The following is a 26,489-nucleotide window of genomic DNA, read 5'->3' on the forward strand; positions in this document are numbered from 1 at the left end:
AGTCTTTTGTCCAATTCTTCAAAGCTTCACCTAGCGGAAAACAGCATAAATCCAAGGAGAATGAATTCTCTGGTAAACAAAAACACCCATGTCTAACCTGGAATAAATGTGTTTGAACATACATTAATGGCATTAAATTGCAGTAGATTATACTGCACTTTTTCCTCATCTTTTTTTTCAAAGAATCAAATCTGGCTAAATTGTCACTTCAACTGGAATCTAAGATTGTACAATCTTGATGTAAACCTTTAAATCTGTAACATAAAGTTAACATTCTACAAGAAAAAGTGAATTGTTTTCTCTTCTTGGTTAAAATGAATAGGAACAGTTCTTAATGAACAGTAGTGAAAAAATAATTTTAGTTTTTTTTGCTTGCCTATTTTTTTAAAAACCTGCACCTCTAACACTTTCCACTAGGAATAACAAAGAGATTGAAAGACTTCTTAAATGTAAGCGATTTGTATCTATTTAATCATATTTTATTGGTTTTTTAAAAAACAATAAAACACAAATTAAGGAATGAATGTACAAATAAAAGAAGTCTGGAGTACTCCAGACAGGAGCAAAGAACATCACATTATTGAAATGCTAGAACACACCCTGATTCAGAAGTGGATACAACTTTAACAACTTCAAGGCTGACAGTCATCTCCCAATTATATCTTAGATAATACAAAACATATAGCACTGCAGAAAACAATTACACGTAGTTTATTTTGGGAAAGATTAAACATGTGGGAAAACCGCATATATACTGCATATTTGGGCAGGTGGCAAATGAAAGTATGGTTGTACATAAAAATGCAGTTTTAAAATACAGAGTACATGTGAATTTATGTTGCTAAATGGACTTAGAATTATCCAAGCTTCTTAAATATAATACTTTTATTTTGAGGAATAATGGTCCAATAAATTCTGTAGGTCCAAATGAGAATCAATGAATATATAGAATATTGCCCCATAAGAATACCTTTCTCCTAACTTTGCCTTTAATATTAATGGAAGTGAGATATATCCCAGCTCAGGATTGAATATACCATTGGTGACACTGCGACACAACCTATTCCACTCAGGCTAGTGTTTATTTTTTGGTACAGTCCTTCCTCCTAAATCATATTTCATTAGGACAGGGTTCTTATTAAAATCAGCAATCACTCTGTAACCATGAATCTTTTCTTTTTAATGTTTATACAGACTCTGGATACTGGAATAAAATACAGTAGATATAAAAAGTCTACACACCCCATTAAAATGCCATGCCCTTGAGATGTCATTTTTTTAAAAATCAAGATAGATCATTTCAGAATTTCTCCCCACAATTCAATTAAAAAACAATCTTTCGGGGGGGGGGGGGGAAATGAGAAAGTTACAATAATGTGGTTGCAGTAGTTTGCACATCCTCTTATAAGTAGGGATGAGTATGTTCAGAATTAACTAATCACATTAAAAATGATATTAAGTAGTAGTTAGTACATACTGTATTTTTTGGAGTATAAGGCGCATCTTTTTCCCTCAAAAAAGAGGGTGAAAATATGGGTGCGTCTTATACACTGAATACAGTGTTTTTTGCCTCCCAAAACCCCACCCCTTTCAACAAAATGGCCGTGCATAGCCTTTAGGAGGCTTCCAGAGTGCTCCTGGGAGCTGGGGAGGGCAGAAATTAGTAAAAAACAAGCCATTTTTTGCTCAATCCCCCCCAGTACTCAGAAGCACTCTATAAGCCTCCTAAAGGCTATGCATCCAAGGCATTGGATGTACCATGGAACACAGTGAAGACAGTCATCAACAAGTTGGGCAAATATGGCACAACAGTGACATTACCAAGAAGTGCATGTTTCTCCAAAATACATGAAAAAACAAGGAAGAAAACTGATCTGACAGACTGCCAAGAAGCCTATGGTAGCATTAAAGGAGTTGCAGAGATTTCTGGTAAGTATTGTTATATACTACACGTAACAACAATGTCCTGTATTTTTCATATGTCTGAATTGTGGGGTAAGGTGACATGAAGCCTTTTCTTACAAAGAAAAATATCCAAGCCCAGCTACATTTTCCAAAACCTACATCTAGTCTGACAAACGCATGTGGGAAAATGTGTTATTGTCTGGAGAGACCAGGGTTGAATTTTTTGGCCATAATTCCCAAAGGTATATTTGGTGCAAAAAACATTGTACCCACAATGAAGCATGGTAGTGGCAACATTATGCTTTGAGGCTGTTTTTCTTCAACTGGAACTGGGGCTTTCATCAAGGTGGAGAGAATTATGAATACTTCCATTATCAGTCAATTTTGGCACAAAACATTCAGGCCTCTGCTAAAATGCTGAAGGTGAAGAGGACCTTTCAACACAATGACCCAACACCAAATCAACAAAAGGATGGCTTCACCAGAAGATCAAAATTTTGGAAATTTTACCAGATCTGAATCCAATTGAAATTCTATGGGGTGACCCAAAGAGGGTTGTGCGCAGGAGATGCCCTTGTAATCTGGCAGATTTGAAACACTTTTTCAAGGATTTTGCCCTTTATTTTGACAAAGATTCCCAAGGCAAGATGTGCCATACTGATAGGTTCTTACCCCAAAAGACTAAATGCTGTCATAAAATAAAACGGTGCTTCAACAATGTATTAGTTTAAGGGTGTGCATATTTATAAAACCATGTTATTGTAAGGTTATATTGTTATTTTCTCCCTTAAAAGATTTCAGCTTGCTTTTCAATTGAATTGGACAGCTTATATGAGGACTTAGATTGTTGGGGGCAATATGCTGACTCTGTAACCACTTAGAGAGGGCTGTAGAAGCACCATGAAGCGGTAGATAAATCTAAGCGCTATTGTTATTACTATATATTAAATATTGAAACCATTCTGAAGTGATTTATTTTGATGTGATTTTTTTTTACATCTCAAAACCCTGGCATTTTAACAGGGGCGTAGATGTTTTATATGCACTGTCGATAACTGTTTTTTAAAAATGAGGCAGGCTAAAATCTGAAATTAAAGTACCAAAGAACTTGTAGACCAGGGGTGTCAAACTGGATTTCTTTGCGGGCCAGATCATCATTTTAGTTCTTCTCCAGGGGCCAGCCAGCTGGGGGGGGGCAGTGCTAGAGGCCATCCAGGCTGGAAACAGGGTGCAGGGGGCGCAAATGGCTCCCTGTGCCCTGTTTTGGCTGCCAAAGGCACCACGGGCCAGTCCTTTACTATTTCCAGGCCGGACCCGTGGCCCAGATTTAAGTACCCCTGTTAGACAAAGCAAGTGAAGATAAAGATACTGGAAAATTGAAACTTTTGTAATGTTTCAATTACTAATAAAATTATATCAAGTAAAAATGTTAGTTTTCCTAGTTATTTTAAAATATTTATTCAGAAAAATACCAAGACTTTCATGATACTTTAGAAAAATAAAATGTTATCTCCAAGTCATATTATTCCTAAGCCAGAATGCGATTGCTGCCCACAAAACATCTTTTTTAAAAAAACATTATGAATTATGATTTAAAGATATCCCAATTTTGTTCTGAATTCAATAAAATCATGATCTACCAATTATACTTCTTCATGTATGTTAATGGAGCCGAGGTGGCGCAGTGATTAAATGCAGCACTGCAGGCTTCTTCAGCTGACTGCAGTTCTACAGTTCGCCTGTTCAAATCTCACCGGCTCAGGGTTGACTCAGCCTTCCATCCTTCCGAGGTGGGTAAAATGAGGACCCGGATTGTTGTTGGGGGCAATATGCTGACTCTGTAAAACCGCTTAGAGAGGGCTGAAAGCCCTATGAAGTGGTATATAAGTCTAACTGCTATTGCTATTAATTAGAATGTGCTCTACTGTCAACATTTTCACTGCAATTTGGAATGCAATAGATATACAAATAAAAATCTGCATAGTTAATTTTCTGATTAAATGTCAAACTGAACAGTACAGACATTAGATACCATAATTACATTCATAAAACATTCTGTACCCGTTGTTTCTGCCATCTCAACAATATAGATCTCATTGTTCAGATGCTGAAAATGGTAAATGATAGGACTACTGATTTGCTATTATGTTCTCCAGGTATAATGAGTAGACCAGGGCAAATGTTTAGATGTTGAAATATACCTCAAACAATAAATAAAAATCAATTCTACAGCATTACTAAGAAGTCAAGGCAAATTATAAAACTTCCAAAATATTAATTATTGGACATGGAATACTCCACTTTTCTTATAAAGCTCATAATTAGAAGGCTAAATTCAAATTTAATATTTCTCTTCAGAAGTGTAAAAAGATATGTTCCCAGAATGTTCCCAGTTATATCACTATTCAGTAACAAACATCAAGTCATGGGCTGGAAAGCAGGCCTTCTCAGTAGTACCCACCACACTATGGAACATGCTTAATTAACCCAGCAGTAGAGTAAACCTCCTTGTATTCTGGAAAATCATTTCATTTTAATAGGAGTTTCACTTAGAGAGCAATTGCAGGTGACCCTCTGACTGTATTTTGTAGACTTTAATGTTTTAATAGGCTTGATGAAAACAATTTTCTCCAAGTTATGCACCACCTAGAATCTTTCTAATTAGGGTGGTCTACCAAGTATTATAAATAAAATAATAAATACTTTCCCGCTCCCATTCTTTCTTATTATCCTGATTTAGAAAACTGAAGATATGACTCAAATGTATTGCCTGACTCAAGGCACTTACCTGCTATGGGAATCCCTCCTAGACCTGTGCTGTGTTGAGGTGGGAGATTTAAGTCCAAGAAATTACTATTTGAAGAGGGATTTGCTGTGTGGTTCAAGTGCATGATGTTATTGCGAGGGAAGGCCATCCAAGGATAGCGAGTTGCTTGGCCTGGAAAACTGAAGGAATTATAAACTGCTCGATGCTGTTGAAATTGTGGGAACCTCTGTGGCAAGACTGAAAATGTGCTATTGAGAGAATTGGCATTTGCGGGTGTAGCAGGATGCAGAAATCCAGATCCTGACCCTTTGGCAGTTGTAGTGTGTGAGGAAGGATTCTGAAGAGATGTTGGTGAGAGAGACGGTTGATCTTGAACTGACAGTTCCTTCTCAATCAGGTCTGCTAAGGCTTTGCGGGTGATATCAAAGGGATCAAATCCCAAGTCATCTTCTTGCTGTTTGGATGAACCAAATCCAAATGCTGCCTGCCAGTCTGTAGAGGAGGATACTGGGATGGTTTCTGAAGAGAGGAGAGATAAATGCCTTCTCAATCCACCTATATCAAATTATTTACAAGTTTTTTAAAATTTATTTTCTTACTCTCATTCCTATTTTGCATGAAAATCTTTAAATTTGGATTCAAACAGTATTTCTTTTTGTAACTCCCCAAAATGAAAAGAACTTTAGCATTTTTGTCATTTGCTTAACTATAACATATTTAATACAAAAACATACTTATTAATTTCCATTGACACTAACAGAACTTAGTTTATGGTATGTAGAATTATATTTGTAACATATTTAGAAACAAATGCAAGGCTAAACAGAGAGCAGGAAGATGGCTGTACAGGTAGTCATTTAACTATCACTTATTCAGCAACCATTCCAAGTCACAATGGAACTGTAAAAGGGGTTTATGACCAATGCAATTTGGGTGCTCAGTAAGTGGCTCACAATTACAATGTCACATCTTCCTGTTCTCTGTATATGATCAAGATCATAATTTCTGACTTTCACTGCTGGTCAATGGGTAACCTGATAGGAGGGTGCAAATGGGATAATGTAATGTGGGATGTTACAACATTGTAGGATTTCTCTAATGATGACAATTGGGACTGCCAAAATTGCCATCATAAGTTGATGTGGTCGTGTAATGTCATGCTTTAGGATCATGTCGCTTATTGATGGCGTTCCTGATCAATTAACATCAATAAGCAAGGACAATCTCTATTTCCTGTCACATACATATAGGATAAATAAACCACTACTTCATATTATGTATAAGAGATTCTAAAAGTAAAATACATAGCAAATAAATCACCATGGCTGTTTCAGTTCTGATGAATTACATAAATATATTATTTTAAAACAAAGAGTCTTTAAAGAATAAACAGTTTACTGTTATATAAGACAGTGTTTTTCAACCACTGTGCCGCGGCACACTAGTGTGCCGTGACATAGTGTAAGGTGTGCCGTGGGAAAAACACCTTATATATAGTCAATATAGGCACAGAGTTAAAATTTTTTAACATTTTCTAATGGTGGTGTGCCTCGTGATTTTTTTCATGAAAAAAGTGTGCCTTTGCACAAAAAAGGTTGAAAAACACTGATATAAGACACAGTCCACATCATCAAATGCAATTTGACTGTGATCTACCAAAGTTTGGATGCTAATAAATTGGCAAGTCTTTATTGTGAGATAAGACTTATTGTTTTCATGATAAAACACAAATATCTTAAATTCGTTAAAGCAAATTGTTTTTTATTTCAGCCTCTAATGAACTACTGTATTAAGGGGTTAAATTTCAATAAAGGAACATTCTGAAGTCAGCTGTACCAGCTGAGGTTGTACAAACAATCCTTGACTTACAACAATTGAACCCCCAAAATTATGTTGCTAATCAAGACAGTTAAGTGAATTTTGCTCCATTTTATTATCTTTCTTACCACAATTAAGTGAACCACTGCAGTTAAGTTAGTGACACAGTTTTTAAGTGACTATGGCTTCCCCATTGACTTTGCTTGTCACAAAAGGTGATCACATGATTCCAGACACTACAACCATCAGGGTCAGTTGCCAAGTGGCTAAATTTTGCTCATATGACCATGGTGAAGCGGCAATGCTTATAAGTGTGAAAAAAAGCCATTTTTAGTGGCATTGTAACTTTGAACCATCACTAAACAATTGGTTGTAAGTCAAGGACTAACTGCATCCTGAAATCAATCCTCTAAGCTAATAAATGTAGGCATGTATTATATCAATTTGGGAATGTTGTTCATATAGAGCAGGGGTGTCAAACTGGTGGCCCGCGGCCAGATGCATCATGTGCACGCCAGGCCCACCCCAGTTCTGCAAAGGCAAACATGTCACGATACGTCACGTGATGCAATTGAGTTTGACACCCGTAATATAGAGGCATGATTCCTCAGAGATTTATATTTAAATATATTAATCCCAGGTAAAAAAGCCTATGATATATAAATTAAGTAAATTACTCTTTGTAATTATAAGGAAAATATTCTAACTAATTCTGATGAACAATTCACGCATAAATATGTGAAATTTTATTTTAAGAAAGTTTCTGTTAATGTTCATTTCTTTAATAAAGTTTATCATCACCGACACAGAAAATCTTTACAAAAGTATTACCATGGCTTTTAATAAGTAAATCATGATTTACTTTAAAAGTTAAAAAAAAGCCAAACTACTATTTCAAATTACAATGTGCAAATATTTATTAATAATTATTCTTATACTACATAGTTATTTATTTATCATATTTAGAAAAAAAAAACCAATCTCCCTCATTGAGAGACTCTATATTACCTGATGTGAAGAGACTCTGTGGCTCTGGTGCCATGGGCCAGTCACTAGACGTCTGTGGGGAGCTGGGAAATGGGGGGAGTCCACTTGGAATTGGGTTGGGATGCCGAAAGTTGTCTGAGAAGAGGGACTGTGACTCTGTTATAGCTCCTTCAAATGGAGAACGTGCACTGTGATTGGATGAATTAATTGGGATGACTGAATTGGATTTTGATAAACCAGGAGGTGGTGATGGTGTGTCGCTATTTGATATCTGAGAGGAAAAGGTCAGGCAAAATAAGATTAAGTTTTTTAAACTATGCTACAACCGTAAAACAAAAAATTCTTAGAGAGGATAATGTTATCAGCAGACTAAATAACCCGTGATCCATCGGATCATTGTTTCAGATGTATTACTTAAACAGAGAAACAGAATGACCACAAGGGGGAAAAACAAAAACAAAACAAGTGACTTCCAACTTCCTGCTGGCTTCCTCATTGACTTTTCTTGGGAAACGGGCAGGGAATATTGGAAATGCACTGATGCAGTCACAACTTTGCTAAATTTTGGATGTATTCTGTAAGTTAGTCCATTTGAGGTATATAAATTCAAAAATTGTCCTATCACGCACCGTTTGGCCCAAATGAAGGTTACAAACAATCAACCAGACCCAAGAGTTTCAGTAGTATATAGATATTTTAAAATAATTTCTAAAAATTTGGCAGCTGAGAAAAAAGCTACTGTATTTACTATAACTTTAAATTAAAGACTTTTTACATGCAGGCAGGTGTCTCTTTGCCATATATTTGTTATAATTACAAAAATATGCAGCTAACAAAATTCAGAATTCTTGTTAGAATCTTACCTGTTGTGAGTTGTCACAATTTCCTATACTGAGAGAATCTGATGGCTTGTCAATAGAGCTAGAGAAAAGAAACAATACTTAAGCAAATGGAAAATGATACAAAATCAGTTTAATGGACTAAATTATAGGAAGTAAAATTAAAACCTTTTACTACTTTAAAGAGAACTTTGTATTGTTTATTAGTAACTATTTTATATATCTATCTATTTGCATATTTCCTTTACTTTTGAATTTCATTAACTTTAATTAATGAAAATTCAATTAGAAATAGATCCTGACTTAAACTGCACAAAGTTAACAGGATAACAGAGTTGGAAGGGATCTTGGAGGTCTTCTAGTCCAACCCCCTGCTCAGGCAGGAAGCCCTATACCAGTGGTGGCGAACCTTTTTCTTACGGCGTGCCAAAATTGTGCCTACGTGCCCACACCAATTCAATCCTCTCCATCCATCTGTGCATGCATTTGTGACCCCCCCCAGCACATGGCGCATGACTCCTCCCCAGGCTCGAGGCTTTCCTGAAGCCTGGGGAAGGCAAATACAGCCTCTCCTAGCCCCCCAGAAGCTGGAAACAGATTATTCCCAAACTTCCAGTTGGGCCATTGGGACCGTTTTTCACCCACATCAGGCTTCAGGAAAGCCTCCAGAGGCTGGGGAGGGCAAAAAACAGGCCCAATGGGGCAATCGGAAATTCGTTCTCAAACTTCCAGTTAGGCCGTTGGGACCATTTTTCGCCCTCCCCAGCCTCCGGAGGCATTCCAGAAGCCTGGGGAGGGTGAAAACGGCCTTCCCCAGCCCTCGGGAAGGGCAAAAACTCAGCTGGCCAGTGCACGCATGCACACCAGAACTGACAGCTGGTGTGCCCTCATGGCCCTATACCATTTCTGATAAATGGTTGTCCAATCTCTTCTTAAAAACTTCCAGTGTTGGAGTATTTACAACTTTTGGAAGCAAATTGTTCCACTAATTGTTCTACTGTCAGGAAATTTCTGCTTACTTCTAGGTTGCTTCTCTCCTTGATTAGTTTCCATCCATTGCTTCTTGTCCTGTTTAATTATTTAAACCTAATTTGCAATTAATTCCAGTTGTAATTATCAGAATATACATTTATTTGCAAGCATTTTTTAATGTGACCTACAAATTAAATCAGGAATGGAATAACCCAGGTTGTAATCCCCTCTCAATCACATAAACTGCCCGGGTGACATTGGGCTAGGAATTGTCTCTCTCTTCAAAAATTTTTGGGAAAATTAGTCTTATTATGCTGTCTTGAGTTCTTGAATGTAGGGTGAGATATCAGTCCAGTAAATAAATGAATGGAAAAGTTTTCAATATGACACTGGATTTCAGATTGATGGTTTATGTGTAATGCTCAAGAGATTCTGGTATTCAGATTAAAAGTATACTAGTTTGGAAAAGGAGGAATTGAAATTAATCCAAGTTTCTTTGAATCATTTATTTTAACAGAAAAGCTATATTTTTTTAATATGAAGTTTCTTTCTAGCAATTCTAGCCGCATGGTAGAACAATGGTTAGAATGCAGTATTGCAGATTAACTCCCCCTTTAGCTAGGAATTCAATCCTGATAGGCTCAAGGTTGACTCAGCCTTCCATGTTTCTGAGATCGGTAAAATGAGGACCCAGATTGTTCGGAGCACTATGTAGACAATGCAAACCACTGTAAATCACTGTGGAGCAGTATACAAATCTAAGTGCTATTGCTATTTGGAACACTCGAGTAATCTGAGCATCTTAAAACTGACATTCACAAATTTACTCCACAGGTAAATTAGCTTGAAAAACCACTGTAACAGAAAGAACAAGGGAAGATCAATACAATACATGGATGATGCTGTAATTCATAAAAAAATAGGGAAAAAGTGGCTTGAACGAATTACAGTAATGTAGGTCAAATGCAGATAATGAATCAAACACTATAAAGAATCAAGCAAGCAAAAAAGATTAGGCCAGGTATACATGTTGGAATGCAACTTTTAACTGGAATTAAGATATACATATTTGCCTGTACAGAGCTCTTCTATTATTCAAGTAAATTTATCAGGAAACACTGATAAAAAATCAATATTTCAACATTTATTGTCATGGCTGTTCAGCAGAAGAATAGTACATAGCCTATAACATCACTGATTTGGTAGAAGCTATAGATAAGAGATACGATACTAAACATCTCTGGTTAGGCATATTGTATTAAAGTTAATAAATTAACATTAAAATCAAACTTTAGGTGCTTTTGTGACTTGAAGATGGAATGCATCTCTATCTTGATCACAAAGTTGAATAAATGCTTTCAAATATAATTTGAAAAATACCTTAGTCAGAAATATTGATTTTAATCTGTGGTATGAATACTGGAGAAAATGAATTTGGCGCCTAGAAATTTAACATTTCCAACAATAGCTAAAGGAACTTGAATTCTGAAGTGCCTGTCTGATAAGGGCAGTGGTATGACAACCTAAATACTAACCCATTTTTAATCCAAACATAATAAAATATTTTGAGAATATTATAATGTTTGATAGAACATATTAAAATAAGCACAAATCTACCTAGTCTGTAAAGGCCTAATTTGGTGTAAATTTTGTGATTTCTCTCATCTTCCAGGTTCAAAGAAAATTACTTAAACCTAAGTCCTTAACAAAAAAAAATATCTTGCCAATCCTAACAAGTGATATATTGTAAGCAATCAAATAAAGCTGGCAAAAGTTACCACTGTCTTCACATTGTAATGTCAAATGCAGTAATGATTACTAGAACCTAATTTAAGCCACAAGTACAATTAAAATCATCCAGGTAATTCAGGTAATAGTAAAATTTCCATAAAGTAACAAATTGTTTACTAACAATACAGGTTTCCTTAAAATTTGTTGAGGATAGAACGATGTTATGGATAATACCCTGTTTTCCCTAAAATATATTATCATTCATAACTCTGGTATCCTAGTCTTTGTCTGAAGGGCAGACAAAAGAAGTCTTGGAATGTTCTGCTTTAAGTATGTATTTGAATACAGTACTATACTATTTCCTCTTAAACAAACAAGCATTTAAATAAACACATTTTAAATGTCCATATTTTTAAAATTGTAACAAAGCTTCCTTCTTTTATCACTTAGTCATTCAAACAAGATAGTGATCCAAACACATACAAGTACCAATATAATCCAGAACATGTTACTTTCATTTTGTTGCTTAAATAATATTTGTACACAATCCACTGGAAGAAAAAGTATTTTTAATATGCACAGTCTCTGGAGATTCTCAATCATCCAGATCATAGTTGTCACAAAGGTGCTTTTCAATAAGCAACTGGACTTTGTTTTTTTCTTTGAAAACACTTTGCTTCTCATCCAAGAACTGAATTTTGTGAACTGAAGAAGCTTATTGGATGAGAAGAGAAACAACTAGTTTACTTGTAGTGTATTCTTTCTACTCCTGACATGTCTTTAAAAATTTATGCCACCCAGAATTGCCTGCAATGAGATGGGCAGTAATATAAATTTGATTAACAAACAAATACGATTCTAATACTGTGAGTTTTGGTATTCAAATTAAAAATAAATTTAATCTAAGAATTGTAAACTGTTCGATGATTTTGTGTTTGTAACAATAAAAACAAAAATAATATTTTATTTTTAAAGTGAAAATATTTAAATGAGGCACTGAACCTAGGCACCCTTCAGAAATTTAAAATAACTTTGTAAACTATTCTCACAATAAAGTCTAATCTTAAATCTACAACTGTTTATATTTCAAAAAGTGTCTTAATACTCTAAGCCTATATATCCTAAGCCTATGATTCCACTGAATCTAGTTAGGGCAAAAAAATCACTATTCTCCCACCCGTGCAATTCACTTAACAACCTTAGTGATTCACTCAATGATCATAGTAAAACTGGTTGTAAAATCTGGTTTGGTGACAACTTGCTTGGCGTGCTTAAAAACTGCATCACACTTAGCAACCAAAATTCTGGTCCCAACCATGATTATAAGCTGGGGAATATCTATATAAAATGCTACAGAATCAATAGCATTTATTTTCAAGTGCATTTATTTAAAATAAAAAACACAGTGGCTCAAGTGCTTAAGTCAGCGGAGAAGGTATATTAGTCTTACCACCGTGTGACCGAGTGAGTTCCCTTGCATCAGCTGCTAACAACCTTACATGCAGTTCAAAAGCATGTAAAAGCAAGTAAATAAATAGGTATCACTTAGGTGGGAAGATAAGTTTAGTTTATAGTTAGTTTATAGTTTTATTGATTTGTATGCCGCCCACTCCTGAAGGACTCCGGGCGGCTTACAATAAAACAAGGGAGGGGGAATAATACACAAACAACATTAAAATATACAGCAATCACAATCTCTGGGGGGCTGGATATTTCAAGAGCCCCCCGGCCTGCTGGAGCAGCCAGGACTTAACAGCTTTGCAGAAGGCCGGGAGGGTAGTAAGGGTCCGGATCTCCACGGGGAGATCGTTCCAGAGGGCTGGCGCTGCAACAGAGAAGGCTCTCCCCCAGGGAGTCGCCAGCCGACATTGGCTGGCAGATGGAATCCGGAGGAGACCTAACCTGTGTGATCGAATCGGTCTATGGGAGGTGATCGGCAGGAGGCGGTCTCTCAGGTGGAGAGATAACAGCGTTCCATGTTTCACTGTACGCTTTGTGCTGCGGCATGATTCTGACCATATGATCATAGAAACATCTTTGGGCAGCTCTGGCTCAATGACTTTAAAAAACAGAGATGAGCCGCGCCCCCTAAAGTCAGCTACAACTAGTGGAATAAAACCTACAGTAGTGAAATGCTATTTTAAAATAAAATAGCATTTCACTACCTAAGTTTAGTGACCTTTGTCGGAACTTGATTATTCCAAACTTAACTGACAAAAAAAAATGACAAAAGGTAACTTGAAAATTTATTTAACATAAAGGAGTAGACTGGAAAAGATATTAAAAAGTGTACATTACATTTCTGTTATTTAACACTTTCTAAACATGTTTAAACTGAATTGGAACAGATTATACTTTTAAGATAGTCAAGTTTAATGTTGAAATTTATTCCATCATAAAGTCATGAAAAAGTTGGCTTGATAAATAGCTGCCTAAATATTGCAGTTTTCCTTAAAAATATAAACTTTAATATCCCATGATAGTGAAAGTATATCTCTATCAAGTAAGTTCCTAAAACCAATTAAAGATGAGGTATACAACTACGAGGAATTTAATATGGTTTATCCCAGTATTTAATAATTTTTGCTTTCTATTCCTTAAAACATTAGACTTTTACTGATATTTGGAGGGGTGGAGCTGGGGAAGCCACACTGAAACCTTTGATAAGTTACATGCAATCTTAACATCTGAAATTACATTCCCAATTTAGATGAAATGCTGAATATCTATCAAAATATATTTTTCTTTCTCAAACCAAATGCGTTAACAGAAAAACATGGCCATTTTTCCTTCCATAACCTAGATAATACAATGAGAGGATATGAAGAAGCAAAAGCCTCATTTTATATATGACTGTGAAGTTCCTGCTCAACTGAAATCACATTAAAATTTAAAAATATTTTTAATATATTTCCTATGCTTATAGCTGAAATGAATTAACATTCACAAACCATTACCACACTATTTTATAATCCATTTTAGTAGATATCTATTCATCTACAATTAATACAATATAAAATGGACTAATTGCTTCTGGATAGGACATTAAATTTGGGTAAAAGAACATATGAAGAGCGGTGTCACAGATATATTCTTCTACAGGAATGGTGCATCCTGAAGTGTTCAAATATCATCATTAGATGTGAAGCATTCATTCAATTCAAGAGTAACTATTGAAATAAAAGGCCCTTCATCTGTTCATCTATTACTACTAACTTAATTGAGCAATTTGTGTACTTGACCTCCTATTATTTGTTTCCTTATTACACAGTATAACTGCAACATGAAATATACAAATTGAGCTACATCAATGTGCTTTAGAATATGCACTTTTAGTCCAAGATATAAAAACCCGTACAAAATATTCATGATGCGAGAGATTTTTAAAATACTAATTACAAAATCAAGAAACTTTTAGGAATGGGAAAAGTTAATGCAACTCAGTACAGCGCCATATTTGTGTAATACCAATATAATATTAGTGAATATTTTTATTTTTATATTTGGTTCAAAATATTTAAACCACTTAAGTAAAGGTCACCAGAAATCAGAATTCTTACGCTGCAATACAAGTTTGTTGTTGAACTGTGATATTATCCTTTCCTAGAATGCTGATGTCAACGATTGTTTAAAAATGTTTCACCTCACTTGCAACCCTTACCTTTATATAGGCATCTATTGAAAAGCTGCTCACTGAATAATGAACAGTTTTTTCCCCACCCACATTAGGATTAAGAATCAACTAGTGAACTGGGGCAACCATATTTATGTATAATTTTATCAGCATTTGAATTCAGCTCTCCAGACAGAGGCTGTGGAAAAAAATCATCCCTCCACAACAGTGAGAGAGAAAGAAAACTAACTGAAGTATAAAAGGCAGCACAATTACCCGAAATCTGAATCTGGACCATCTGGAGTCATGTGTTCTGGGTCTGTGCCATTTTCTAAAATAGGAGGCGTTTTCCTGTGTTCCATTGTTAAGCCGTTGACTGATTTACTTGAACTCTGTAATGATGGCCAGGCATCTTTGTTATTACTGTTGGGTCTGGAAAGAGGTGAAAGTAAAAGAGAGTTCAAGTTATAGAGAAAATCTTAAAACTGAAACATTGGGGAAATTATTCCTCATTCCTTAAATGAGTGATGCTGAGGAACGGGAAAATCTTTAACTCAAATTGTAGTGTCTGCATGTAACACTAGAAAAGTAAAAGTGAGGAAGGGTTGCATCAGGTAAAGTAGTTACATTTGTATTTGTGAATATGTAGTGGTCCAGGGAAATTTGACCATCAAAATCTAGAATTCTTGAAGACTTTATATTGTCTGTTTTTTTTATTATTTCTTGAATATGGTTCATCTTCCATCTGATAAACTGTATGCCTACACTCTCAATACGAAGTTTCCCTGGGCTGGCTGCATACTTCTAAACCATATTAGTTATTGTAAACCTCAGCTCACCTACCTTGTTCTTAACCCCTTCCCATCTTTTAATCCCCAACACTTTTACCAATAAGCACATCTAAATGAATTAGGCTCCTCTGGAATGGAAAAGGAAGGAACAGTTTAAATAAAATTTATATCATCATCTTTAGCTATTTAGATGATTTCCATAGGAATACATGAACCTCTGTTCATATTAAAAGAAACGACGATAGCTGTTTTCTTCTGCTTGTTGATCTAGTAGTTTTTCATTATTTTTAGAAATTGCTATTTATATGTAAAAATAAAAGATTTCAGAACCTTATACTATATGTTACATATGTGCAACATGTTCGACTTACAACATTTCATTTAGTGACCGCACTGAAAAGTGACTTATGACCATTTTTCACACGACCATTGCAACATCCCCATGGTCGTGTGATCAAACTTCAGATTCTTGGAAACTGACTCATATTTATGATGGTTACAGTGTCCCGAGGTCACCTTTTGTAACCTTCTTACCAGCAGAATCAATGGGGAAGCCAGATTCACTTAACAACTGTGTTACTAACTTAACCACTACAGTCATCACTTTACAGCTATGGCAAGAAAGGTTTTAAAATGGGGGAAAAGTCACTGAACCAATATTTCACTTAGCAACATAAATTTTGGTCTCAATTATGGTTGTAAGTCAAGGACTACCTGTATATGCTCCAGCATTGATTATATGCAATATAGAAAGTTCTGGATTCTCAAAAATGGTTTAAAAGAAATCAATATGAATATGTATATATGTATTTTAAAATTATATAAGCTGGTAATGGAACAAAAACTCTGTTACAGTTTTCCATTTTTGAGATTTTATTTGCACTTTTTCTTCATTAATGCTTTTATCCTCCCAGCAATGAAAGAAGATGAAAAGCACACAAATGCTTCAGTTCCGTTTTTCAAATGGAGAATGACAATCTTCCAAATTATTATCTTATCCTAATCTCTGCTCAAAAATGCACAGTATTCAGAATAAATTGATATTAAAAAAAACTGTTTTAGATGAATGTATTTATAATTGTTACTGCTGCAAAGTTTTAATAAAATGGGCTTCCTAAAAATACCTTAAATAGAAAGTAGGAAATTGACATTTCCTACAGAAGAACAGGCAATTTCTTTAGTGACTTTTCCACAATACATATATGTATCAAAAATCTTAATGAAATATTATTTGGCACAAATTACATTGGTATTTTGAGAAGAGGGCCATCTCTGCCTGCCACTAAATACCACTTCTTTTAGAAACAAAGATAAATAAGTTAAAGGACTAAAATCAGTTCTTTTTTTAAAAAATGCTATTAAGAACGCCTTAGGATTTATTTTGATTCACTTTCATGTTGCATTCTTTCTTTTAAAGTCTGATAGTGATGACTTAAATGCTGGGTGGCATAGAAAATTTAGGCAATCTATAAACTGAGAGAATCTATCTTTGGGTCAAATAAATATATCACAAATGCCAGTTTGATGTCAGTCAATTCTACACAAAATCATTTTGCAAGAATGATTATGAAGCTTTAGATTCCTTCGTTGTTGCGACAGGCCACATCAGAGTTTGTTGCCATTTCAGAATGCAATGCTGTTATTTTTCATTTTCTTATCCTCCAACTCATTTTGCGAGAAAATTGAATTTGAACCTCACTTGAGGTTTCCTTCGATATATATTTATCTCTTGAGACAGATATTAAAGTATAACTAGATAGCATATTATTCAAACAAGACACACAAATTAAAAAGATCAAGCTGATTGCCCTATTCATTTGAAATCAATCGCTTGAATTAAGAAGAAAAGTCTACACTGTACTTATTACAAATTTTGCTAATCTATTTTTAACTTTACAAAGTTAAGTTTCTAAATGGTTCCTTCAATTGTTTCTCAAGATAATTCTGATCCCCTAAATCAACACAGGACAAAATGACAAAGAAATATAAGACCTTGCTATCTGAAAGATTATATGAAAAGTATTTTTACTAAGCCATTAAAAAAAGAACTTATTCTTGATCATCATCCATTTGCTGTAGTCATCAACTACTGGTATATATTGCACCAACCCTATCCTATCCTTATACTATTAATTATTTTGCTTTCTCTTAGATTAATTAAAAGTATACTTACAAATGTTTTAACAAAATACTTTCTAAGCATAAAATTACTTGTTTCTAAATAATAACAATGTACCCATGTTAAGATAAGCAGTGAAACTTTTAACTTGAGAAAACTATTCTAAAAAGTAACAGACCCACAAACTGCTAAATAGCAGGACTATGTAAGTCACTTGAAGGACAGTTTGCAAAACAACCAAAACATTATTTAAACTTGCTTCCTTCCATCTACTTGAAGGCTCAGTACAATCACTTTGAAGGCATTCTGATGTCATCTGAACTTTTATGTGCATGTAAAAAAGACACCTGACTAGGACTGATCCCAAAGAAAAGTGCTGGGAGCAGCTGATACTATTGAAATAACATCTATTGGAGAATTACCCATAAGTGCATATGCTGAAAATTTCAGATAATTGACATTTGAATACACTTCCTCTCAAGTATTATAATCTAAACATCACCAATGTACTATAGCTCAAATATATAGAAGCACAATTCAAATAAGGTACCAAATGTAAGAAAATTTACATGAAGATTAATTTTATTTTTCAAAGGCTCTGTGGAAATATTACCTTCTTCTAAATCTAACCAATTTGTTCAGTTTGCATTACCAAATTGAAGACCAGGTCTACTTCATAATAATAGTTTATAAAATATTTGTTCAGAACATCAGTCGAAACTGAAATGAATTCAGATTATGCCACAAAAACCTATCAGCATGGTTATGTCTGTGACATTCTATGTAAATGTATATATGTCTAACAGAAAGGCAATTTTCTGTTAAAAACAAATTTAAATTTAATAAATATATGTACATATTGAAAATATTCCACACATCTATATAAAACAGAAATAATGCAAAAAGAATAATTTTCCATCTATATTGATTTAAGAAGTCATAAAGTAAAATTGATCAAGAAGAAAAGGAGTTTTGATGGAAAACTAGAAAACTCTGGTGGAGAACCTGTACTTACACATCATACCTCTGTAGAGAAGTCACTTTGTTTTTGTTCTTGTCAACTACACTTGTGGACAACTGGAGAAAGTTGGGGTTTAATTTGTATAGTTCTTGGAGTAACTTCTGTTCATATTCTTGATGTTTGCCAGCCTGAAGTGAAAGAAAAGCCATGACATACTAGTATCTTCACACAATACTACTGCACAATACATCATTTTAAAAATTCCCAAATCAATATCTACATTGGATAAGATAGTACAAGAGTGCCAAATCCGTACAAATCATTGTCAGAAATAGAAAATCTGGTTTGTTATACAAATAGTCCCTTTTTTTTAGTAAGCACAGTTGGGACTGACAACTCAGTCATTAAGTAAAACATTCTCTAAGTGAAATTGTAACTATTTTATGATCTTATTTTTCCTTTCCTTTCTTTCCCAATCCTGCAAAGATTGTAAAAATGCAAGGACTGATTTCAAATTACTTTCTCATCACTGTCATAACTGCAAATGGACTACCTGAAAACTGAATTACTTTTCTAATATGCTGAAATTTTAGTCCACTCCATGACATCTATAATTTAACAGTTTATGCTGATTTAGTGGGAGTACTAATTTTGATTTGAAATAAATGTTGGCTTACTTAAATAGTCGTTCTCTGTGCGCTTCGGGAGAATCCAAGCATGGGTTAAATTCTTTTTTTAAAAGTTTTTTTTATTGTTTTAATTAAACAAAAACACAAAAAAAGAATCATCCTTCATTACATCTTGTAGAAAGCCTGTCGATTGGTTACAAATACATTTCGTTCGTTTCTTCCACAATCATTACATGTACTTCATTCATATTAAATTGTACATTTTTAATCAAAAATCTTTATGTATTTTACTATCTATGTACCACAATTCTCATTTAACTACAATTATTTAAACATACTTTTATCTGAAATCATTTGTCTTTAAAGACACAACCACCTACTGGCATTCATTCACAATTTAAATAAACCTCCAATAACATTACACCTTTATAACATATTCTGAAACAAAGTCAATTAATAAGATATCTAAGCATTCCCCCCCCCTTTCCTCCCAACTCACTATTTAAAGCTTGTATCCAATTTGCTTTTACCAATACAGCACATGTATATATCATTAAACATTATCCATTAACATTTCCTTGTTATTATTGTAGTTAACTAAAAATTATTTACTATTTATATCACCTCTCGTCTCATCAGGCCCAAAGGAAATTATACCTTTATAGCAAGATCCAAACAAAAATTTATTAATAAAATTTATAGGTAATTTCCCTAAGTCCCAATTTACAAATTATATCCAAGTTACTTTTACTAATTAAGGTTATCATTTCATTATTGTTATCATAGTTAATTATATGTTAACGAATAGCCATTTAATAACAATCTAAAACAATCTGCAAAATACTAAAATTCCTACTTATTAATCACCAAAAATATCCATTAACATTTCCTTCTTATTGTTGTAGTTAGCGAAAAATTATTTACTATTTATATCACATCTCCTCTCATCAGACCCAAAGAAATTATACCCTTATAACAAGATCTAAACAAAAATTTATTAATAAAATTTATAGGTCTTTTCGCCAAGTCCCAATTTACAATTTATATACAAGTTACTTTTACTAGTTAAGGTTATCATTTCATTATTGTTGTCATAGTTAATTATATGTTAACGAATAAACATTTAATAAAAATCTAAAACAATCTACAAAATACTTAAATTCCTACTTATTAATCACCAAAAATTAACCATCAACTTTCATTATCAACCTGTATCTTTCCAGTGGCAAAACAATCTTCTCTCTCTTGCCAGTTGTTGTGTCAATTCTCTTTTCAGCTCCTTTATAAAGTTTTTAACTTCTCTCTGCACTTTATTGCTTAAGAGATCTCTCAAATTATCGCATTGCCCTTGAATTGTTATTAAAATTAGCTTGTCTTTGGTTGTCAGACTTATATCAGAAAAGGTTTCTCTTAACTCCGTCATTATCACCCTTTTTTTTTCTCCTGTATCTTGAAGTCTGGGAAAAAGCTCCAAATTGTCAAATTCACTTTTCCATCTTCCCTTCTTTCCACTTTCACCCATATTTGCTCCATTAATAAGTTCATCTATTGTCTTGTCTTTATCTTCTATATTTTCATTTTCTTCTTTAATTTTTGGGGCTCCAACCTCATCATCTTTGCTGTGAAAAACAATAGTCTATCCAACTTCTTCTCAAATCTCCCAAATCCTTCCAACATATTTTGAATTCCAGCCAGGATATTTCAAAATTTTAAGGTTTCCTCATCTGCATATTGATCCATTTCCCCACCGAAAAAAATGAAGGAGAGAAAAAGAAAAAAGGAATCTAATAGCCACTGCCACTCTAGCCTTCCAAGCCTTGTGTGTGTGTGTGTGTGTGTGTGTGTGTATTTTAGGTTGACTTAAGCACAAATTCTTTTGTACTCTTCAAAAGAGAAGGGTTATATCTTTTTCTCTCCTTTTCCTTCCCTTGCCAAAATATTTTCCAAAAGCATCTGCGAGAACAATTCTTGCCCTTGGCTCTTTATCAGATTTTGTAAGCAAGTTACAAACCCTTCAGTTACAAAGTCAGTAAGATCAAAGTAGAAAGAACAAAGGATACATTGTTTCAAAAAAAGAACTCCAGACTCTGACTTCCGAGTGGCAGATTCCACTTTTTCATACTTGTCTCAAGATTATGGAAAACAAAGATCTTTAATTGTCTTTGGTGGAATTTAATAACAAATGGTAGGAAGAATTTGTTAAAATAAAAAGGGTTTTAGTTCAAGCCAAAAAATAAGGTGACAAAAAAATAGAGGAAAAAGAATCAATCCGTTCACTTCAAGCGGAGAAACAGGAAACGTTACAGTCACTTCAATCCTCAAAATATTGTTACAAAAAAGAACAAAAACTTTCCAAGGCAGTCCAATAAGAATTAAATTCACTGCTTTATTCTTTTACTTAAAGGACTAATTTATCTTTAAAAAAAAAGTTTCTTTGGGCAATCTTTCTCAGAATAGAAAAAAAAAACCTCACCCTATGGACTCACTTTCACTTCCTTCCTTCCGGAGCAGTCTCCAACTTCGTCAGCCTAGGGCTGCCTGTTTGCCACCGGCTTGAAGCGTTTCCCTTGGGTCAATCAGGGACTTTGCGATGTCCCTGAGACCAGGAAGGCTTCGTCTTCCTGTTCACCGTCTCTATGGGATGGTTTAGGTCCAACTGGACCGTCCAGTGGCAAAAGTGTCAATGGCGATCTCGGACTGTCGAGACCGCACGTTGTGTTGTCACGACATTGGCTCCTCCTTCCAGCATGGGTTAAATTCTGCCTATCTGCCCAAGGACTGAATTGGAATTATTTTGGCCATACCTCCCAGCTCCAACTGGATCCAGTTTTTCAATCAAGGCATGGTCCTGTTGATGACATAACTCCACGCCGGACATCGGCATCCTCATAGACATGCTGTAGAAACTGATGAAGGCCCCAGGGTGGAGTTGGACTCTCCCACAGCGCATAGAGAATGACCGTTCAGGTAAGCCAACGTTCATTCTCCTGTGCGCTGCTTGGAGAGTCCAAGCATGGGACATACCCAAGCTAAATGTCACTAGGGTGAGAAACATCCAAGTCGAAGATCTCCCCAATGGAACGGAAAACCCGGTAGGACCCATTTCCCGAACGATGCATCTGCAGAGGCGAACTTGTCCAATTTATAATGTCTGACAAAGAGCAAATGAGTCGCCCAAGTCGCTGCCTAGCAGATCTCCTCGACTGAGGCATGGTAGCCGCACTCCTAGTGGAGTGTGCCTTGATGCGAGCCGGAACCAGTCTGCCTTGGTGCTTGTGGGCCAGGGAGATACAAGCTTTTAGCCAGCGCCCTATGGTAGAAGGGGTGACCTTGCGGCCCATATAGGCTGGCTGAAAAGAGATGAAAAGTGACTCGGAATGGCGAAACGAGGCAGTCGAATTAATATATCTCCAAAGCGCTCTGCGAACATCAAGAGTATGCCAGCGGTGTTCCCTGGGATGACTGGACCTTGGGCAAAAGTCCAATAGGATCACTTCCTGGACCCTATGAAAATAGGAATTGACTTTTGGGATGAACGAAGGGTCCAAGCATAGAATGACCCTGTCAGGATGGCTGATGCATAGTTCTTCCTGGACCAAGAGGGCTGCCAACTCCGAAATTCTCCTGGTTGATGTGATGGCTATGAGAAAGGAAGTCTTAAGAGTCAAATGTCGGAGACTAGTGGATCGTAACGGTTTGAAAGGAGCACAAGAAAGCGCTCTTAGGACAATGGAGAGCTCCCAAGTAGAGTAACAATGAATGACCAGAGGCCGAAGGTTTGTGGCCCCTTTCAGGAAACTGCATATGCTGAGATGCTGACTGAGAGGTTGATGTGTGTTCGCTGACAAAATCATAGACAGAACTGCTACCTGCCATCATAGGGTGTCCCCTATCAAGACTCTTGTGTAGGAAGTCCAGTATCTGCAGAATCGATGCTGAAATGGACTCAACGCACATCTTGGCACACCATCATGAGAAAGTGGACCAGGTTGCATTGTAGATTCTGATGGTTGAAGCGCGCCTGGAGCCTGAATAGCTTGGATGACTTTATTGGAAAACTTGCCCCTTGTCAGGAGGCCCCTCTCAAGTGCCAGATGGTCAACTGGAGCCACTGGGGCTCCGGATGCAGGAAGACCCCCTGGCTGAGAGAGACTGAATCCTGTGGAATTCTCCAGGTGTGGGCAATGGAAAAGCTGACAAGATCAGAGAACCAGGACCGTCTGGGCCAGTGAGGAGCTACCAGGAGAACCTCCACTTGTTCCGCTAGGATTTTCCTGATCACCCTGGGGATGAGAGGCAGTGGAGGAAACGCATACAGGAGCCCCCAAGGCCAGGGGCAGTAGAGGACATTGACACCCTCCACTTGAGGCAACCGGAACCTGGAAAAGAACCGAGGAAGATGGGTGTTCTCCAGACTGGCAAAAAAGTCGACGATGGGATGACTGAACCTCAATGACAGCTGGTGAAAAAGAACTGGATGCAGGAGCCACTCCAAATGATCCAAAGTGGTCCTGCTTAGCCAGTCCGCTTGTAGGTTGCTGTGCTCCACTTCTATGGATTCAGTGTGCTTTTCCCCATACCTTCCGAGACCCTCCGCCTCCGTCATGAGGGAGCTGGACCAAGTGCCCTCCTGTTGGTTGATATGTGCCTTTGGCGCCACGTTGTCCGTGAGTATCAGGATATGTCGACCTCGTATCTCCCCCTGAAATCAATGGAGAGCTAGACATGCCACCCTCAGCTCCAGCCAACTGATGTTGTGCGACAGTTCTTGAGCGGATCATCTGCCCTGTGCTATCTGGTTCTGCAGATGAGCGCCCCAGCTGAACAGGCTGGCATCTGACGTGACAGTCAGGTGGACGGTTTCCTTGACGAGGGTGCCCTTCACCATGGCTGGAGAATGCCACCATTGGAGGAATCACAGGACTTTTGGCAGAAATCGAACCCTGTTTGAAGAGTTGCTGGTGTCGGCCCGCTGAAGAGATAGGAGGATCCACTGGAGTTCTCTTACGTGTAGTCTTGCCCAAGGAACTATTGTGAGACATGAAATCATCTTCCCGAGTAACTGGGAAGAAAGAAGTACTGGAACGTGGCTGGAAGACTGGATCTACTGCACAAGGGACCTGATGCTGTCGAGGCGGTCTTGAGAGAGAAACACCCGGAAGGATGAGGTGTCAATCACCCAGATGTAACAGTCTGGTGGTGGGTGACAGCTGGCTCTTTTCCAGTTTGATGGAGAACCCATGATATTGCAGAGTTCGCATGTTGAGTCGGAGATCGCGCACAGCCTGTGCCAGGGAGGACAACTGGATGAGAATGTCATCCAGGTAACATTGGAGCCTCACTGGGCACAACCTGAGATAAGCAGCCACTGCCGAAGGTATCTTGGTGAAGGTCTTGGGAGCTAATGACAGGCCGAATGGCAGGGCTCTGTATTGGTAGTGATGCCCTGCAAATTAGGACCTCAGGAACCTTCTGTGGGATGGCCAAATTGAAACATGGAGGTACGCTTCTTTTAGGTTGATAGAAGTTATCGGATGAAGCCCAGGATTGATTGAAGGGACTGCATCTTGAAGCCCTTGTACACCAGGCGGACATTGAGCTTTTTTAGGTCTAGAGTAGCTGTCCCCCCGCCCCAACAATTTGGCACTAGAAATGGGATAGAATAGAACCCTCTGTGTTCTTTCCTGGGGGAACTGGCTCTATGGCCCTGATCTCCCTTAGATGCTGGATTTTGCTTTCTATGAGACCTCTCTTGGTGAGACAGGTTGGGATGGGATGATGAATGAAATGTCGAGGAGGAGGAAAGGAAATGAAGTCCAATGTGAGATCCAGCCTCACTGTTTGCAGTACCCACACGTTCTGTGGTGATACCCTCCCATCGGGTGACAAACAGCTGCAACTGCATTCCTATGGGAGGACTGGGTTGATGGTCACTTATTCCGATGAAAGGGTCTGAAAGTAGACCCTCCTCGAAATGGCCGCCTGGAGTAAGCTGGTGCCTGCCCCTGTCTCAAAAGGGCTGCCTGTCCTGCAGACGGTTAGTTCCCTGCAGGTAGAAATGCTGGAAGGGTGGGGTAAAGGGATTTGAGTCAGGTGCTCGAAATGGCTGTCTGTGGAAGTATGATGAGGATCTGTGTTCAGTTTTACGGGAAATGGAAGACAAAACTTTCCTCTTGTCCTTGGTCTCAACAAGAACCCAAAGAGGTTACTTCCCTTGAAGGGAGCAGAGGCCAACTTTCATTTGGACCTCATGTCCGTGTGCCAATGGCAAAGCCATAAAAGATTATGTGAAGTAATGTTAAATGCCAGGGCTCTTGATGTACATTTTGCAGTGTTAAAGGGTGGCATACGCTGAATACTCTGCTGCAGCTACCAGCTTATTGACATCCTGTCGCAATCTGGAATCGCTGGGAGGTAATCTAGTCTGCAATTGGCAGAGCCAGAGAATGGAGGCCCTATTAAAAAAGGAGGCAGCCGTGGCCGCTTTAATGGCCCATGCTGTTGCCTGACATGTTTTATGGCAAGCCTTTTCAGACCTCTTATCCTCCGTCTTGAGGCCCTCTAGGAGATCTGGGAGAAGAACAGAGGACGATGTAAGAGCTGCCACAGAAGCATCCACAGAAGGAAGCTTCAGAAGCTCCTCCATACTGGGATGAACCATGTAGAGTCACTACCGTCGGGAGTGGTTAAGGCACTGGGCTGCGCCCATTGACACTGCACCACATCCTTAAATAACTTTGGTGAAGGGATGAGTTCCTGCCTCTGGACCGGCTCACTAAACAAGCCCCCATTTGGATCCAAAGGATCAGCAGTACCCTGATCTGGGGAAGCTATAACCCCATATGGGTGGCGGCCTTGGTCTTGTACAAAATATATTTGAACAAGGTAGGTTTAAAGAGACACATGAAGGCTGGCTTGTCCAGAACTAGGCCTTCATCTTCAGATAGGTCTTTAACGGCCAGGTCCTCCCCACTCCAGATTGATTCCTCACTGGAAAGGGACGGATGAGGCAAAGAAGGTCTCTTTCCCTCGGACCTTGCATGGGATTCTGAATAGGAGCTAACCTGGTGGGTTGATATCTCTGCTACAGACCCTCAGCAATCCCCTGGGATATGGCCTTGGCAATTAATTCGTGCATCTCTGCTGAGAGCGAATGGCCTTGATCTTCCACTGGGCAGAGCCCCATTGCAGTGGGATTGGTGGAAGTCCCTGGGACTGAAAAACTAGGGAGATCGGAGGATCTCTCTCTGTCTCAAAAGAACATGCAAAGAGCTCTGCCCCCTCCCCAAGGGAGGGTGCTAGTGCCTCCGAATCTCCTGAAGCGTCATCTGGGGAGAGATCATGGGGCTCCCCTTCG

General features: G+C 37.3%; 1 protein-coding gene across 8 annotated transcripts in view; it reads right to left on the minus strand.

Annotated features, from left to right (window-relative positions):
- The window catches only part of CNOT4 (CCR4-NOT transcription complex subunit 4), a 78,891-nt gene that overhangs the window by 15,949 nt on the left and 36,453 nt on the right, over nucleotides 1-26,489 (minus strand). For 3 of the 8 annotated variants that reach the window (XM_087723291.1, XM_087723295.1, XM_087723290.1), the window contains exons 7-11: nucleotides 18,558-18,691; nucleotides 14,909-15,064; nucleotides 8,341-8,398; nucleotides 7,499-7,748; nucleotides 4,694-5,191 (exon numbers count right to left, since the gene is read on the minus strand). In XM_087723291.1, coding sequence (XP_087579417.1) covers nucleotides 4,694-5,191; nucleotides 7,499-7,748; nucleotides 8,341-8,398; nucleotides 14,909-15,064; nucleotides 18,558-18,691 — 1,096 coding nt within the window. The remainder of the gene's footprint in view (nucleotides 1-4,693; nucleotides 5,192-7,498; nucleotides 7,749-8,340; nucleotides 8,399-14,908; nucleotides 15,065-18,557; nucleotides 18,692-26,489) is intronic. The other 5 variants (XM_087723294.1, XM_087723297.1, XM_087723293.1 and 2 more) reach the window with 3 other exon arrangements.

The sequence above is a fragment of the Thamnophis sirtalis genome, unplaced genomic scaffold, assembly GCF_051295495.1.
Source record: "Thamnophis sirtalis isolate CommonGarterSnake01/CBP01778 unplaced genomic scaffold, rThaSir2_p1.2 scaffold_9, whole genome shotgun sequence".
Lineage (NCBI taxonomy): Eukaryota > Metazoa > Chordata > Lepidosauria > Squamata > Natricidae > Thamnophis > Thamnophis sirtalis.